This window comes from Nerophis lumbriciformis, linkage group LG23 (assembly GCF_033978685.3).
Source record: "Nerophis lumbriciformis linkage group LG23, RoL_Nlum_v2.1, whole genome shotgun sequence".
Lineage (NCBI taxonomy): Eukaryota > Metazoa > Chordata > Actinopteri > Syngnathiformes > Syngnathidae > Nerophis > Nerophis lumbriciformis.
This window is the reverse complement of record NC_084570.2, coordinates 36,076,185-36,094,160: the sequence shown is the minus strand read 5'-3', so window position 1 is coordinate 36,094,160 and position 17,976 is coordinate 36,076,185. Positions and strand designations below refer to the sequence as shown.

Here is a 17,976-nt window from a genome sequence, read left to right as displayed (position 1 = left end):
GAAGGCTGCTTTTTTGCTTTAAAACAGTCATTGCTCCAAAAATAATAATGCATCCAAATCAATGTTGTTATGAATTATTGATATATTTACGTTTCCAATTACTTCACATTAAATATAACACTTTGAAATATTTTCTGTTTGCCATCTTAAAAAACTTCAATGTTTTTACTTATACAGCCCTAAATCACGAGTGTCTCAAAGGGCTGCACAAGCCACAACGACATCCTCGACTCAGATCCCACATCAGGGCAAGAAAAAACTCAACCCAATGGGATGACAATGAGAAACCTTGCAGGGGACCGCAGATGTGGGGACTTACTTCACATCTAATATTACACTTTGAATTATTTTTTGGGGAAAAATATTGCATATTTTGTGTGTTTGCATTGTTAAAAAACATAGTTTTAGTTATACAAAAAGGGCATTTAAAATACAAAAACATAAAATATATGTATATAATCAACAGATATATCTGAAGTTATCTAGAGATTTACCTGTTGGAAGTAAAAAAAAAAAAAAAAAAAAGACTTAGGATCCTGAGTAATTTTAGTGGGATTTTTTTTTTAAACTTGTCATTGCTCATAAGATAACAATGCATCAAAATCAATGTTGTTATGAATTATTGACATACCTAAGGCTCCAAATACTTAACATGAAATATTCCAATTCGAAATATATTTTGGGGGAAATATTCTATATTTTGTGTGTTTGCATTGTTAAAAAACAAAGTTTTCTTTGACAAAAAAGGGCATTCAAAACCTTAAAAAAACGTAAAAACTTCAACAGATGCAACTGAATATGATCAAGAGACTTGAGTGTCGAAAGTATGGAAAAAATTAGGTTTTAAAAATACTGTAAGTAATGCCTTTTTTTTTTTTTACTTTCCACGTTTATGTCTGTAGGTCAACTTCAGATCTATCAATGAGTTTTTATTATATTTTCCATGTTTTTTCTGTTTGTTTTATGCCCTTTTTGTCCAAGAAAACATTGTTATTCAAATGGCAAACACAAAAAATATGCAATATTTTCCCCAAAAATATTTCAAAGTGGAATATTTAATAATGCATTAAATAGGTCAATAATTGTAGCTGCGGGCCACAAATGACCCCGGCCCGCACTTTGGACACCATTGCCCCTAGAGTATAACTTCAAAAAAATGTGGTACATTTCTTACGCACGTGAAAACCTCTTAAAGATCTATTAATTTCATTGTTACGATGAAAGTAATCATTTTGCGCAGAAACTTCTCGTATCGATTTGGACAATTACCAGGAAAAATGTAAAGTTATGGTAAACTGTTTTTATGAGAATTCAAAAATACTTGGGAAAAAAGTTGTTGTGACAGTAAAATCAAATGCTTCTAAAGAAAAAAGATGGAATGTTGCAACGTGTGTAGTTTTTTTAAATGATGTATATTCCCTCGATTATATACATTTCTGTATGGAAAATAAGGAACATTTTTGTTTCCATAAAATGTCTGTAATAATGACAGTTATAATGTCAAAATAACATCAAAATACAGGCTAACAATTACTGGTAAAACCAGGAAAATGTTTATATTTAAGGTATACTCCTTTTGTGACCGAGAAAGTCGTGTTATGGCAATATTATTTTGTCTTGCCCCCACTATAAATAGCATAAATTGTCTTTAATGCTTTTCTTGCTAACGTCATTGTTGATACTGTGACTTATTTCTCATAGCGCTTATTAATAGCAGCGGGATTACAAATTGCAAACGTTCTTAAAAAAATGCATTCCTGTTTTTTTGGCAAAAATAGAGCCATATTACTATTTGTGTTATTGAACTATGCGGTGCTCGCATAGTTCAATAACCATTTTAACATCACAGTGTTTAAATGGAATTTGCCAGAATAGTTGAAAATAAATTGCAAAGACAATAACGTGCGTGCCACAATCAGCGTGTGCCGTCTGCCGCGTAGGTGACAGGTTTTGACAGCGTGGACGACGAGTCCAAGCACAGCGGTCACATGTTCTCCACCAAGAGCCCCAAACCAGAGGAGTGGGACTTGGAGAAGAACCCGTCATACACGTACTACATTTACTACATGTATGCCAACATCGCCGTGCTCAACCAGCTCAGGAGGTCAGTGACACACCTTTTATGTTCAAGCGTTTTCTCTTGTTTGCACACTTGTTGTTGATCAGTGTGGTTGTTGACGTTTTTGTTGTTGATGATCAATGCTGTATTGGAACTTGTGTAATCAAGGAGTCAAATAAAATGGTCTCTTTTAATTTGTTTGAAAAAACTTTTAAATTTCAAAAAGCACATGTCACAATCATAGCAAAGTGTGCAACAGGAAGTATTAACGTTATTCCTTTTAAGCTGAATACAAGTTGGGAGGGAGGGATGGAGGGGTTAGGCTCAGTGTGGAGGGGGGAGAGAGCATATGACGCAACTCAGTGGAGACAATGGCTCACTGTTTAACTGGAATGAAGATAGCAAAGTATGTAAGAAGTGTGCAACTGGAGGTATAACGCAGAGCCGGCCCAAGGCATAAGCGTACTAAGCGCTTGCTTAGGGCCCCGCGGCCACCAGGGGGCCCCCAAAAGCAATTAACAAAAAATTCTTATTTTTTATTTTTTGCATGTACGAGTCTGACTGATGATTTCTGAATGATCAAAGATATATTATTGTACAAAAACACAATTTTAGGTCAACAGAGTGCTGCTGCTGATCTAGGCATAGTGATTCTTCCTGCCTCTCTTTAAATGTAAAGCTGCCTCTGCTGCACCTGTGACGTTTGCCGCCTGCTATGGCGTCACATTAGTGCCAAAAATCCGAGCGCATAAAAACTGTTATCGCGCGCTGATTCTCCATTTCGTGCGCGCGCGTGACACCCTTTTGCGCGCGCGTGGTGCCTTTTTGCGCGCGTGCCGTCTCGGTCTGTGCGCTGGCATGTTTCGTTTTGGCACTTTGGAGGCGGGTATGCTTAGCCGGCCCCTTCTTTCTGATTGGCCAGGCGAAAAATGCTCAGAGATAATCAGAAGTATAGCAGGGCAGGTCATCGTCAATATGTATCAAGATTGTTATAGGCGCAAAGTTTTCACTTCTTCTTGAACATTTGTTTTCTAATTTATGGAATTTCTTTTGATTCAGCCATAAAATTAATGAAATAATCTTTGAATTTTGTTTTTAAAATGTTAAAAATAGCCTTTTAATAATGTATTCTGAAACAGTTTAAAATAATCAGAGAACTGACTAACACTGACCCTACACAACTATGTTGCACAATTAAGTCATTTTTTTTATAGCGAAATAGGTGATTTCAACAGGTGCAGCATCCTATGTCATATCTACATGTAATAAGATTTGTAACAAGGCAAACCGTTTGTAAATTGGTCGAAAATCGAGCAAGTTATGGTAATTTAATTGGTACATGTACTAATTAAATTACCATAACTTGCTTTGACATCAATGTAATGATTGAGGCTAGCTGTCCGAGGTAAGATGGCTACAACGTTGCTACGCTGGAGAATGATTGGTCTTATGAAAAATGCTCAGAGCCAATCAGAAAGGAGGGGCCGTCTAAGCATACCCGCCCCCAAAGTGCCAAAAAGAAACATGACAGCGCGAGGGGAGATGCCAGGAGTACACAGAGAGCGCACAGACCGAGACGGCGCGCGCGCGCGCAAAAAGACACCACGCGCGCGCAAAAAGGGTGTCGCGCGCGCACGAAGTGGAGAATCAGCGCGCGATAACAGTTTTTATGCGCTCGGATTTTTGGCACTAATGTGACGCCATATCTTTCCTCTCAGATTCAGACAGGACTGAGCAGGTGATCAGAGGACCACTGTCTATTAAGGAGAACTTTTCATTCCCCAAACGGCATGATGGCCGAAGTTTTCATTATCATTATACCTACAGACAGCTAGTCAATGGGGAAAAAGTCAAGCGTAGCTGGCTGACTTATTCAAGAAGTAAAGATGCAGTCTATTGCTTTTGCTGCAAATTATTTTCCAAAAAGTCCTTAAAACTGGCAGCCGAGGGACAGCTGGATTGGGTCAACATAGGTGCACTGCTGAAACAGCATGAAAACAGTGAAGATCATTGTAGCAACATGGTGAAATGGAAGGAATTTGCCTTGCGTCTTTCAAAGGGGAAAACTATTGATGAATTTAACTTCAGTAGACTGCGCTCTCTTTGTACAAAGTAAACATTGAATATGAACAATTAACTAAAAATGTAAACTAGTAATTAAAGACTAATAAGTACAAGACTGATGAGACAAGATGACACTTTTACTGTAAATACAAAGCTTTATCACTTGGACTGTTCAACCCCAGGCCACTCTTGTAGCTGAATGTTTTCTACATTTTAAGATTAGGAACCATATGTAGCACTCTGGACATCATTCGTTCATTCATTGGTATTATTTATGTTCTTAACTGGGCCACCCCCATATCTTTATAAATGACATGTCATTTGTAAAGACATGCCAGGCTGACAATAGGATAATGTAAACAACACTGCCAGAGCCGCAATGAGTTTATAGTAGGTGTGTGAATGATCAACAATCAATATTATTGGCAGAAATAGAGGGCCCCAAAATCAAATTTTGCTTAGGGCCCCATGGAGGCTTGGGCCGGCACTGGTATAACGTTATCTGTTTTACACTGAATACAAGGTGAGAGCATACTTGCCAACCTTGACACCTCCGAATTCGGGAGATGGGGTTGGGGGGGCGGATTTGGTGGTCACGGGGGGTGTATATTGTAGCGTCCCGGAAGAGTTAGTGCTGCAAGGGGTTCTGGGTATTTGTTCTGTTGTGTTATGGTGCGGATGTTCTCCCGAAATGTGTTAGTCATTCTTGTTTGGTGTGGGTTCACAGTGTGGCGCATATTTGTAACAGTGTTAAAGTTGTTTATACGGCCACCCTCAGTGTGACCTGTATGGCTGTTGATCAAGTATGCCTTGCATTCACTTACCGTATTTTCCGCACTATAAGGCGCACCTAAAAACCACACATTTTCTCAAAAGCTAACAGTGCGCCTTATAACCCGGTGCGCTTTATTACGATTCATTTTCATAAAGTTTCGATCTCGCAACTTCGGTAAACAGCCGCCATCTTTTTTCCCGGTAGAACAGGAAGCGCTTCTTCTTCTACGCAAGCAACCGCCAAGGAAAGCACCCGCCCCCATAGAACAGGAAGCGCTTCTTCTTCTACTGTAAGCAACCACCCGCCCCCGGAAGAAGAAGAAAAAACGCGCGGATATCACCGTACGTTTCATTTCCTGTTTACATCTGTAAAGACCACAAAATGGCTCCTACTAAGCGACAAGGATCCGGTTCATAAAAAGACGCAATCTCTCCATCCGCACACGGATTACTACCGTATTTCACAGCAACTGATATTCCTGTGAACCGCACTGTGGAACGGGAGCACGTACGGTGAATATTCGCACCACAGGGAATGAGAAGTCATCCTTCACTGTGGTTCTAGCTTGCCATGCTAACTTCCACCCATGGTGATATTCAAAAGGAAGACCTTGCCAAAAGAGACCTTTCCAGCCGGCGTCATCATAAAAGCTAACTCGAAGGGATGGATGGATGAAGAAAAGATGAGCGAGTGGTTAAGGGAAGTTTACGCGAAGAGGCCGGGTGGCTTTTTTCACACAGCTCCGAAGGCGAACACACCTTCACTAAGACGGGCAGACAGCGCCGGACGACATACGCCAACATTTGCCAGTGGATCGTAAATGCCTGGGCAGATATTTCGGTCACAACTGTGGTCCGAGCTTTCCGGAAGGCAGGATTCACAGAACAACAGCGACACTGACTCCCGATGACTTCGACGAGACGGAACCGGCCATTTTGGATCAAACGCTTGCGCAACTTTTCAATTCGGACACCGAAGACGAAGAATTCGAAGGATTTACGAATGAAGAATAACTTCAGAAGGTGAGCGCTATGTTTATTTTGTGTGTTGTGACATTAACGTTCGAGCAACATTATGTTGCTATTGCTCTACACCATTTTGAATTTTGCTATGTTTGTGATTGCACATTTGCGTACATTTTGGGACAGAGTTGTTAGAACGCTGGTTTTCAATATATTATTAAAGTTTGACTGAACTATCTGACTGTTTTTTTGACATTCCCTTTAGCGCAGCGTAGGCGCGGCTTATAATCCGGGGCGGCTTATTGGTGGACAAAGTTATGAAATATGTAATTCATTGAAGGTGCGGCTAATAATCCGGTGCGCCTTATAGTGCGGAAAATACGGTATATGTTTTCTATTACAATCTGAGTGTTGGGTGTGGATGTTTATGTTGAGTGTTGATGTTGATGCTTATGTTGAGTGTTGATGTTTATGTTGAGTGTTTATGTTGAGGGTGGATGTTTATGTTGAGTGTTTATGTTGAGTGTTTGTTGAGGGTGGATGTTTATGTTGAGTGTTGATATTTATGTTAAGTGTTGATGTTACTGTACATACTGCACTTTGTAATGGATAGTGCAAGGATTGTTACGTAGGGGGAGCATGGCTGCGCTGGTAGTGTTCCCTCCAACGCAGAAAACAAGCTGGAGCTGCGTGCAGGTAGGATTAAGATTTTAATTATTTTAAGGCAGGATCAAAAATACAAAACTGAGGACGCTAACAAGCGTGTAGCTAAAAAAAAAAAATGAATGAATGAAAAACGAGGAATGCGAGTGTGTAGAAAAATCACTAGAGTGAGGAGAAAAACCAGGAGAACGTAATTGTTGCCTACAGCAAACATTGACCCTGCAACTAATGCTGGGTGACAGAAAACTATAAAGGGGAGTGATTACCCAAAACACCTGGTGGGAACACTAATTGCTAAACAAAGACAGATGAGGAGAATCAGTGCCCATGGAAACCAACAGTAAACAGGGAAAGAGGGTGCACCCAGGAAACAGACTAAAACAGGAAAACTACCAAACATAAATCATGCTATGACCCGGGTGACGAATCATGACAAGGATACTTACATGTTTTCCATCACAATCTGAGTGTTGAGTGTGGATGTTTATGTTGAGTGTTGATGTTTATGTTGAGTGTTTATGTTCAGTTTTTATGTTACTGTAAATACTGCAGTTTGTAATGGATAGTGCAAGGATACTTACATGTTTTCCATCACAATCAGAATGTTGAGTGTGGATGTTTATGTTAGGTGTTTGTTGAGTGTTGATGTTTATGTTGAGTGTGGATGTTTATGTTGAGTGTTGATGTTTATGTTAAGTGTTTATGTAGAGTGTTGATGTTTATGTTGAGTGTTTGTTGAGTGTGGATGTTTATGTTGAATATTGATGTTTATGTTAGGTGTTTATGTTGAGTGTTGATGTTTATGTTTAGTGTTGATGTTTATGTTAAGTGTTTACATTGAGTGTTGATGTTTATGTTAGGTGTTTATGTTTAGTGTTGATGTTTATGTTAAGTGTTTACATTGAGTGTTGATGTTTATGTTGAGTCTTTGTTGAGTGTGGATGTTTATGTTGAGTGTTGATGTTTATGTTAGGTGTTTATGTTGAGTGTTGATGTTTATGTTAGGTGTTTATGTTGAGTATTGATGTTTATGTTGAATGTTTGTTGAGTGTTGATGTTTATGTTAGGTGTTTATGTTGAGTGTGGATGTTTATGTTGAGTGTTGATGTTTATGTTAGGTGTTTATGTTTATGTTAGGTGTTGATGTTTATGTTAAGTGTTTTTGTTAGTCCATCCATCCATCTTCTTCCGCTTATCCGAGGTCGGATCGCGGGGGCAGCAACCTAAGCAGGGAAGCCCAGACTTCCCTCTCCCCAGCCACTTCGTCCAGCTCCTCCCGGGGAATCCCGAGGCGTTCCCAGGCCAGCCGGGAGACATAGTCTTCCCAACGTGTCCTGGGTCTTCCCCGTGGCCTCCTACCAATCGGACGTGACCGAAACACCTCCCGAGGGAGGCGTACGGGTGGCATCCTGACCAGATGCCCGAACCACCTCATCTGGCTCCTCTCGATGTGGAATAGCAGCGGCTTTACTTTGAGCTCCTCCCGGATGACAGAGCTTCTCACCCTATCTCTAAGGAGACCTCGCCAACCGGCAGAGGAAGCTCATTTCGGCCGCTTGTACACGTGATCTTGTCCTTTCGGTCATAACCCAAAGATCATGACCATAGGTGAAGATGGGAACGTAGATCGACCGGTAAATTGAGAGCTTTGCCTTCCGGCTCAGCTTTTTCTTCACCACAACAGATCGATACAGCGTCCGCATTACTGAAGACGCCGCACTGATCCGCCTGTCGATCTCACGATCCACTCTTCCCTCACTTGTGAACAAGACTCCGAGGTACTTGAACTCCTCCACTTGAGGCAAGATCTCCTCCCCAACCCGGAGATGGCACTCCACCCTTTTCCGGGCGAGAACCATGGACTCGGACTTGGAGGTGCTGATTCCCATCCCAGTCGCTTCACGCTCGGCTGCGAACCGATCCAGTTCCACGACCAGGACGAAAACCACACTGTTCCTCCTGAATTCGAGGTTAGACTATCCGGCGTAGCCTCCTCTACAGTACACCTGCATAGACCTTACCGGGAAGGCTGGGGAGTGTGATCCCACGATAGTTGGAACACACCCTCCGGTTCCCCTTCTTAAAGAGAGGAACCACCACCCCGGCCTGCCAATCCAGAGTTACCTCCCCTGATGTCCATGCGATGTTGCAGAGTCTTGTCAACCAAGACAGCCCCACAGCATCCAGAGCCTTAAGGATATCCGGGCGGATCTCATCCACCCCTGGAGCCTTTTCTTCTTCTTTTTTTACATAGCGCTTTTCTCTGGTGACTCAAAGCGCTTTACATAGTGAAACCCAATATCTATGTTACATTTACACCAGTGTGGGTGGCACTGAGAGCAGGTGGGTAAAGTGTCTTGCCCAAGGACACAACGGCAGTGACTAGGATGGCTGAAGCGGGGATGGAACCTGCAACCCTCAAGTTGCTGGCACGGCCGCTCTACCAACCAATCTATACCGCCCCTTGGCACCGAGGAGCTTTTTAACTACCTCGGCAACTTCAGCCCCAGAAATAGGAGAGACCACCACAGATACCCCAGGCACTGCTTCCTCATAGGAAGATGTGTTGGTAGAATTGAGGAGGTCTTCAAAGTATTCCCTCCACCGATCCACAACATCCGCAGTTGAGGTCAGCAGAACACCATCCCCACCATACACGGTAATGACATTGCACTGCGTCTCCTTCCTGTGGCAGCGGATGGTGGTCCAGAATCGCTTGGAAGCCATCTGGAAGTCGTTTTCCATGGCTTCCCCGAACTCCTCCCATGTCCAAGTTTTTGCCTCTGCGACTGCTGAAGCCGCACACCGCTTGGCCTGTCAATACCTGTCTGCTGCTTCCGGAGTCCTATGAGCCAAAAGAGCCCGATAGGACTCTTTCTTCAGCTTGACGGCATCCCTCACCGCTGGTGACACCAGCGGGTTCTAGGATTACCGCCACGACAGGCACCAACCACCTTGCGGCCACAGCTCCAATCGGCCGCCTCGACAATAGAGGTACGGAACATCGTCCACTCGGACTCAATGTCCAGCGCTTCCCTCGTGACATGTTCAAAGTTCTTCCGGAGGCGGGAATTGAAACTGTCTCTGACAGGAGACTCTGCTAGGCGTTCCCAGCAAACCCTCACAATGCGTTTGGGCCTGCCAGGTCTGTCTGGCATCCTCCCCCACCATCGCAGCCAAGTCACCACCAGGTGGTGATCGGTAGAAAGCTCTGCCCCTCTCTTCACCCGAGTGTCCAAAACATGAGACCGCAAATCTGATGACACAACTACAAAGTTGATCATGGAATTGCGGCCTACGGTGTCCTGATGCCAAGTGCACATATGGACACCCTTATGTTTGAACATGGTGTTTGTTTTGGACAATCTGTGATGAGCACAAAAGTCCAATAACAAAACACCACTCGGGTTCAGATCCGGGCGGCCATTCTTCTCAATCACGCCTCTCCAGGTTTCACTGTTGTTGCCAATATGAACGTTGAAGTCCCCCAGTAGAACGAGGGAATCACCCGGGGGAGCACGCTCCAGTACTCCCTCGAGTGAATCCAAGAAGGGTGGGTACTCTGAGCTGCCGTTTGGCACGTAAGCGCAAACAACAGTCAGGACCCGTCCCCCCACCCGAAGGCGGAGGGAAACTACCCTCTCGTCCACTGGGATGAACTCCAACGTGCAGGCTTTGAGCCGGGGAGCAACAACAATTGCTACCCCAGCCTGTCGTCTCTCACTGTTGGCAACACCAGAGTGGAAGAGAGTTCAGACCCTCTCGAGAGAACTGGTTCCAGAGCCCTTGCTGTGCGTCGAAATGAGACCGACTATATCTAGCCGGAACTTCTCCACCTCGCGCACTAGCTCAGGCTCCTTTCCCCAGCGAGGTGACGTTCCACGTCCCAAGAGCTAGCTTATGTAGCTGAAGATCGGACCACCAAGTGCCCTGCCTTCGGCTGCCGCCCAGCTCACATTGCTACCCGACCTCTATGGCCCCTGCTATGGGTGGTGAGCCCATTGGAGGGGGGACTCACGTTGCCTCTTCGGCCGGGCCCCATGGGGACAGGCCCGGCCACCAGGCGCTCGCTATCGTGCCCCACCTCCGGGCCTGGCCCCGGATGGGGGCCCTGGTGACCCGCGTCCGGGCGAGGGAAATCTGGTTCCTTCTTTGTATTTTTCATAGAAGTCTTCGAGCTGCTCTTTGTCTGATCCCTCACCTAGGACCAGTTTGTCTTGGGAGACCCTACCAACATAGCTCCTTGGATCATTGGGACACGCAATCTCCTCTACCACGATAAGATGGCAGCTCAGAGAGGAGGTTTTTGTTAGTGTTGATGTTTATGTTGAGTGTTGATGTTTATGTTAAGTGTTTTTGTTGAGTGTTGATGCTTATGTTGAGTATTTATGTTGAGTGTGGATGTTTATGTTGAGTGTTTATGTTGAATGTTTTTTTATGTTTATGTTGAGTGTTGATGTTTATGTTAAGTGTGTTTGTTGAGTGTTGATGTTTATGTTGAGTGTGGATGTTTGTGTTTATGTAAAGTGTTTATGTAGAGTGTTGATGTGTATGTTAAGTGTTTACGTTGAGTGTTGATGTTTATGTTGAGTATTGATGTTTATGTTGAGTGTTTGTTGAGTATGGATGTTTATGTTGAGTGTTGATATTGAGTGTTGATGTTTATGTTAGGTGTTTATGTTGAGTGTTGATGTTTGTTTAGTGTTGATGTTTATGTTAAGTGTTTTTGTTAGTGTTGATGTTTATGTTGAGTGTTGATGTTTATTTTGAGTGTTGATGTTTATGTTAAGTGTGTTTGTTGAGTGTTGATGTTTATGTTGAGTGTGGATGTTTGTGTTTATGTAAAGTGTTTATGTAGAGTGTTGATGTGTATGTTAAGTGTTTACGTTGAGTGTTGATGTTTATGTTGAGTATTGATGTTTATGTTGAGTGTTTGTTGAGTATGGATGTTTATGTTGAGTGTTGATATTGAGTGTTGATGTTTATGTTGAGTATTGATGTTTATGTTGAGTGTTTGTTGAGTATGGATGTTTATGTTGAGTGTTGATATTGAGTGTTGATGTTTATGTTAGGTGTTTATGTTGAGTGTTGATGTTTGTTTAGTGTTGATGTTTATGTTAAGTGTTTTTGTTAGTGTTGATGTTTATGTTGAGTGTTGATGTTTATTTTGAGTGTTGATGTTTATATTAAGTGTTTTTGTTGAGTGTTGATGTTTATGTTGAGTATTTATGTTGAGTGTGGACATTTATGTTGAGTGTTGATTTTTATGTTCAGTGTTTATGTTGAATGCTTTTTTATGTTTATGTTGAGTGTTTTTTTTGTTTTTGTTGAGTGTTGATGTTTATGTTGAGTGTTTTTGTGTTGTCTTAAGACCGTGTGTTGTGTGTTTATGATGCTGAGTGATGATGTGTTGCCTGCAGAGAGCGCGGGATGAACACCTTCATGTTTCGGCCACATTGCGGTGAAGCAGGCGCCATCACTCACCTGCTGGCTGCCTTCATGACGGCTGACAACATTTCTCACGGCCTCAACCTCAAAAAGGTCACAGTCCATTTTTACTAAAATACAATAAATTACACATATTACATTGCATTCTTTGCAGTTATGAGATAGCTGGATGACAACGTTTAAATCAATAACAGAATTAAAGTAATAGGAAATAATATATTTGATTTATACGACAACAAAACATCATTTTATCAATCAAATTCAACTCATTACTCATTTTCATTTAAAAAAATATTAGTTTTGGTTTATTTCATATATGTTACCACAATATCCTATTTTATATACAGTAACACATTCCAAAATATATATATATAATATAATATAAGATAAAGCAGAACATAAAATAATGTAAAGTAGCGTAAGAGACCGAAAACAACATAAAAGCAAGACAAGCAAAAACTGCATGAAAATCACAAATCTTACAATTCATATTATTATATGTTATTATATACAGAATATTACATATATAATTTATTTATATATATATATATATATATATATATGTATATATATATATATATATAAATATTAGGGGTGTGGGAAAAAATTTGATTCAAATTCGAATCGCGATTCTCACTTTTGCGAGTCAGAATCGATTCTCATTTTTTTTAAATCGATTTTTTTTTATTTTTTTTTATTTATATTTACACCCTGGACAAGTCGCCACCTCATCGCAGGGCCAACACAGATAGACAGACAACATTCACACTCACATTCACACACTATCGATTAACCCAAAAAAAACAATAATTAAAAAAATTATGTATGTATATATATATTTTTATATATATATATATATATATATATATATATATATATATGTATGTATGTATGTGTATATATATATATATATATATATAGATATATATATATATATATATATATTTTTTTTTTTTTTTTTTAAATTAATCAATCCAACAAAACAATACACAGCAATACCATAACAATGCAATCCAATTCCAAAACCAAACCCGACCCAGCAACACTCAGAACTGCAATAAACAGAGCAATTGAGAGGAGACACAAACACGACACAGAACAAACCAAAAGTAGTGAAACAAAAATGAATATTATCAACAACAGTATCAATATTAGTTACAATTTCAACATAGCAGTGATTAAAAATCCCTCATTGACATTATCATTAGACATTTATAAAAAATAGAAAAAAAAAGAACAATGGTGTCACAGTGGCTTACACTTGCATCGCATCTCATAAGCTTGACAACACACTGTGTCCAATATTTTCACAAAGATAAATTAAGTGATATTTTTGGTTCATTTAATAGTTAAAACAAATTTACATTATTGCAATCAGTTGATAAAACATTGTCCTTTACAATTATAAAAGCTTTTTACAAAAATCTACTACTCTGCTTGCATGTCAGCAGACTGGGGTAGATCCTGCTGAAATCCTATGTATTGAATGAATGACATAACACATACATATATATACACACATGTTATTTACACACACACACATATATATATATATATATATATATATATATATATATATATATATATATATATATATATATATATATATATATATATATATATATACATATATATATATATATATAAGAGCTGTGAATCTTTGGGTGTCCCACGATTCGATTCAATATCGATTCTTGGGGTCACGATTCAATTCAAAATCGATTTTTTTTCAATTCAACACGACTCTCGATTCAAAAACGATTTTTTTTCCCGGAATAACATTTGAATTTGATAAAATAACATAAATCTTGATTTTAGTGTTTTTCTGACTTGTTCATGTTGTCATTGCAAAGAATGTAGAAAATAATGTGATGATTAATGAAATATTTTCATGAATATTTATGTTCTATTATTTGGCTGATGGACAATATTTTCTGTCAAATCCTGTATTCCAACACGGGCAGAGTCCGGTGCTGCAGTACTTGTACTTCCTGACCCAGATCCCCATCGCCATGTCCCCCCTGAGCAACAACAGTCTGTTCCTGGAGTATGCCAAGAACCCCCTGCTGGAGTTCCAGAAGAAAGGCCTGGTGGTCTCCCTGTCGACCGACGACCCCATGCAGTTCCACTACACCAAGGTCTCGCAGTAGCGGCCCGCCCAGTCTCGCCTCGGCCCCCGTGCTGACCTTTGTGTCCACAGGAGCCTCTGATGGAGGAGTACGCCATCGCCGCCCAGGTCTTCAAGCTCAGCACCTGCGACATGTGTGAGATCTCCAGGAACAGCGTGCTGCAGAGCGCCATGTCCCATGAGGTAGCACGCCTTTAGAAACGTCTGACCTGGCAACTTTTTTTTTACCATGAAATCCACTATCGTTTTCACAGTGTCTTACTATAATTGGAATAACTGTTATTTGATGGTATAACTCTGGCGACTGAGCTGACAGTTTTATTTATTGTAAAATCCATGATTGTTTTCACAGTGTCTTACTGTAAATGGAAAAATACTACCGCTGTTATTTTGATGGGAAACTTTGGGCGACTGAGCTGCCAGTTTTTTACAGTAAAATCTATGATTTTACAGTGCATTACTGTAAATGTTAAAAAAAGCAACCACTTAAATTTTTTACAGAAAAATATTGGACACTGGGCTACAAATGATCTTTACCGTAAAATCCACGATCGTTTTCACGGTGTATTACTGTAGTTGGAATAACTCTTCCATCGTTATTTTGACGGTAAAAAACTGGCAGCTGAAATCTCTGGTTACAGTGCCTTACTGTAAATATAAAAACGGTACCACTTCTGTTCTTATGGTAAAACTTTGACGATTGAGCTGCTAGTTTCTAATCGTAAACTCTATGGTTGTTTTTACAGTGCATTACTGTCAAATGTAACAACAGGACCATCTTTTATATTATTGTTTTTTACCGTGAGATGCCAGGTTTTCAACGTAAAATCTATGATTTTACAGTGCATTACTGTAAATGTAAAAAAAGCAATTACTTAGTTTCTTTACAGTAAAATATTGGACACTGGGCTGCAATTGTTTTTAAACTGTAAGATCCACGATCGTTTTCACAGTGAATTACTGTAATTATCAATCAATCAATCAATCTTTATTTATATAGCCCTAAATCACAAGTGTCTCAAAGGGCTGCACAAGCCACAACGACATCCTCGGTACAAAGCCCACATACGGGCAAGGAAAAACTCACCCCAGTGGGACGTCGATGTGAATGACTATGAGAAACCTTGGAGAGGACCGCATATGTGGGTAACCCCCCCCCCTCTAGGGGAGACCGAAAGCAATGGATGTCGAGTGGGTCTGACATAATATTGTGAGAGTCCAGTCCATAGTGGATCCAACATAATAGTAATAAGAGTCCAGTCCATAGTGGGGCCAGCAGGACACCATCCCGAGCGGAGACGGGTCAGCAGCGCAGAGATGTTCCCAGCCGATGCACAGGCGAGCGGTCCACCCCGGGTCCCGACTCTGGACAGCCAGCACTTCATCCATGGCCACCGGACCTGTGCCCCCCCCCCTCAAGGAAAAGGGGAGCAGAGGAGAAAAGAAAAGAAACGGCAGATCAACTGGTCTAACAGGGGGGCTATTTAAAGGCTAGAGTATACAAATGAGTTTTAAGATGGGACTTAAATGCTTCTACTGAGGTAGCATCTCTAATTGTTACCGGGAGGGCATTCCATAGTACTGGAGCCCGAATAGAAAACGCTCTATAGCCCGCAGACTTTTTTTGGGCTCTGGGAATCACTAATAAGCCGGAGTTCTTTGAACGCAGATTTCTTGCCGGGACATATGGTACAATGCAATCGACAAGATAGGACGGAGCTAGACCGTGTAGTATTTTATACGTAAGTAGTAAAACCTTAAAGTCACTTCTTAAGTGCACAGGAAGCCAGTGCAGGTGAGCCAGTATAGGCGTAATATGATCAAACTTTCTTGTTCTTGTCAAAAGTCTAGCAGCCGCATTTTGTACCAACTGTAATTTTTTAATGCTAGACATAGGGAGACCCGAAAATAATACGTTACAGTAGTCGAGACGAGACGTAACGAACGCATGAATAATGATCTCAGCGTCGCTAGTGGATAAAATAGAACGAATTTTAGCGATATTACGGAAATTAGAGTAACTCTTCCACTGTTATTTTGACGGTACAATTTTCGCGACTCGGCTGCCAGTTTTTTACTGTAAGATCTACGGTTGTTTTACAGTGCCTTACTGTAAATATAAAAACGGTAGCACTTCTGTTCTTATGATAAAATTCTGGCGACTGAGCTGCTGGTTTCTAATCGTAAAATCTATGGTTTTTTTTACATTGAACTCTCTGGGAACACTTCTGGTATGTGTGTGCGCAGGAGAAAATTCACTTCCTGGGTCAGCACTACCTGAAGGACGGTCCCGAGGGCAACGACATCCGTAAGACCAACGTGGCCCAGATCCGAATGGCGTATCGCTTTGAGACCATGTGCTACGAGCTGAACCTCATCAAGGAGGGCCTGAAGACGGACTAAATGAAGGACATGGCGACTCTGTAGTGTCCTCTTGGTCATGCATTAAAACAAGAAAAATACGTTTTGCTGGGCGTTCTTTGACGCTTGATGAGTGAACCAAGTTGCTATGGCAACATGACTGCTTGACGCTAGGATCCTACTAGGGATTAGGGATGTCCGATAATGGCTTTTTGCCGATATCAGATATTTCGATATTGTCCAACTCTTAATTACCGATATCGATATCAACCGATATATACAGTCGTGGAATTAGCACATTATTATGCCTAATTTGGGCAACCAGATATGGTGAAGATAAGGTCCTTCATTTTAAGGTGGCCCGTTCCATAATTTTAAATTGGCACGCCACAGAATTCTGATGCCAGCCAAATCTTTTAAGCGTGGCCCTCTGAATAATTTGTATTTGATCTGCCATATTATTTTAATGTGGTCCGCCACGTCATTTATGTTGCCAGCCAAATCTTTTAAGTGTGGCCCTCCAAATCATTTTAACGTGGTCTACCACATAATTTATTTGAGCACCCAAATATTTTCAAAGTGGCCCTACCAATCATTTTCATTTGGTCCGCCACATCATTTGTTTGGCCAGCCAAATCTTTTTAAAATGGCCCTCCAAATCCGGTCCGCCACATAATTGTGGTCCTTCACGTAATTTATGTGGCCCTCCAAATCATTTTAACAAGGTCCGCCACGTCATTTATCGTGGTCCGATACGTCATTTTAATGTCACATCATTTATTTGGCCAGCTAAATCTATTTAAATCGGCTCACTGGTTTAAAAATGTAACTTAGATATTGGGTTTCACTATGTAAAGCGCTTTGAGTCACTTGAGAAAAAGCGCTATATAAATGTAATTCACTTCACTTCACTTCACTCCTTTTTAAAAAACATTAATAAAATAAAATAAGATAAATGAATCAAAAACATTTTTTTTGAATAAAAAAGAAAGTAAAACAATATAAAAACAGTTACATAGAAACTAGTAATTAATGAAAATGAGTAAAATTCACTGTTAAAGGTTAGTACTATTAGTGGACCAGCAGCACGCACAATCATGTGTGCTTACGGACTGTATCCCTTGCAGACTGTATTGATATATATTGATATATAATGTAGGAACCAGAATATTAATAACAGAAAGAAACAACCCTTTTGTGTGAATGAGTGTAAATGAGGGAGGGAGGTTTTTTGGGTTGGTGTACTAATTGTAAGTGTATCTTTTGTATTTTATGTTGATTTAATAAAAATTAAAACATTTTAAAAACGATACCGATAATAAAAAAACCCGATACCAATAATTTCCGAATTACATTTTAAAGCATTTATCGGCCGATAATATCGGCTTTTCCGCCTCGTTTTTCCCGTCCTCCTCTGCTACTGCCCTTTTATACAGTGACGGGGGATTACAGAATTGTGCCCAGCTGGGCGATCCACGCACCTGACGTCCATTTCGGAGCCGATCACGGCGCGCCC

At 40.8% G+C, this 17,976-nt stretch overlaps 1 protein-coding gene across 1 annotated transcript in view; it reads left to right on the top strand.

Moving 5' to 3' along the window:
• The window catches only part of ampd1 (adenosine monophosphate deaminase 1 (isoform M)), a 50,136-nt gene extending 33,574 nt beyond the window's left edge, over positions 1-16,562 (top strand). Inside the window, exons 11-15 of the mRNA XM_061985659.2 lie at positions 1,941-2,104; positions 11,944-12,064; positions 13,936-14,109; positions 14,172-14,282; positions 16,347-16,562. Of these exons, the coding sequence (XP_061841643.1) occupies positions 1,941-2,104; positions 11,944-12,064; positions 13,936-14,109; positions 14,172-14,282; positions 16,347-16,502 (726 nt within the window). The 3' untranslated portion in view covers positions 16,503-16,562. The remainder of the gene's footprint in view (positions 1-1,940; positions 2,105-11,943; positions 12,065-13,935; positions 14,110-14,171; positions 14,283-16,346) is intronic.
• The last annotated feature ends 1,414 nt before the right edge of the window (positions 16,563-17,976 follow it).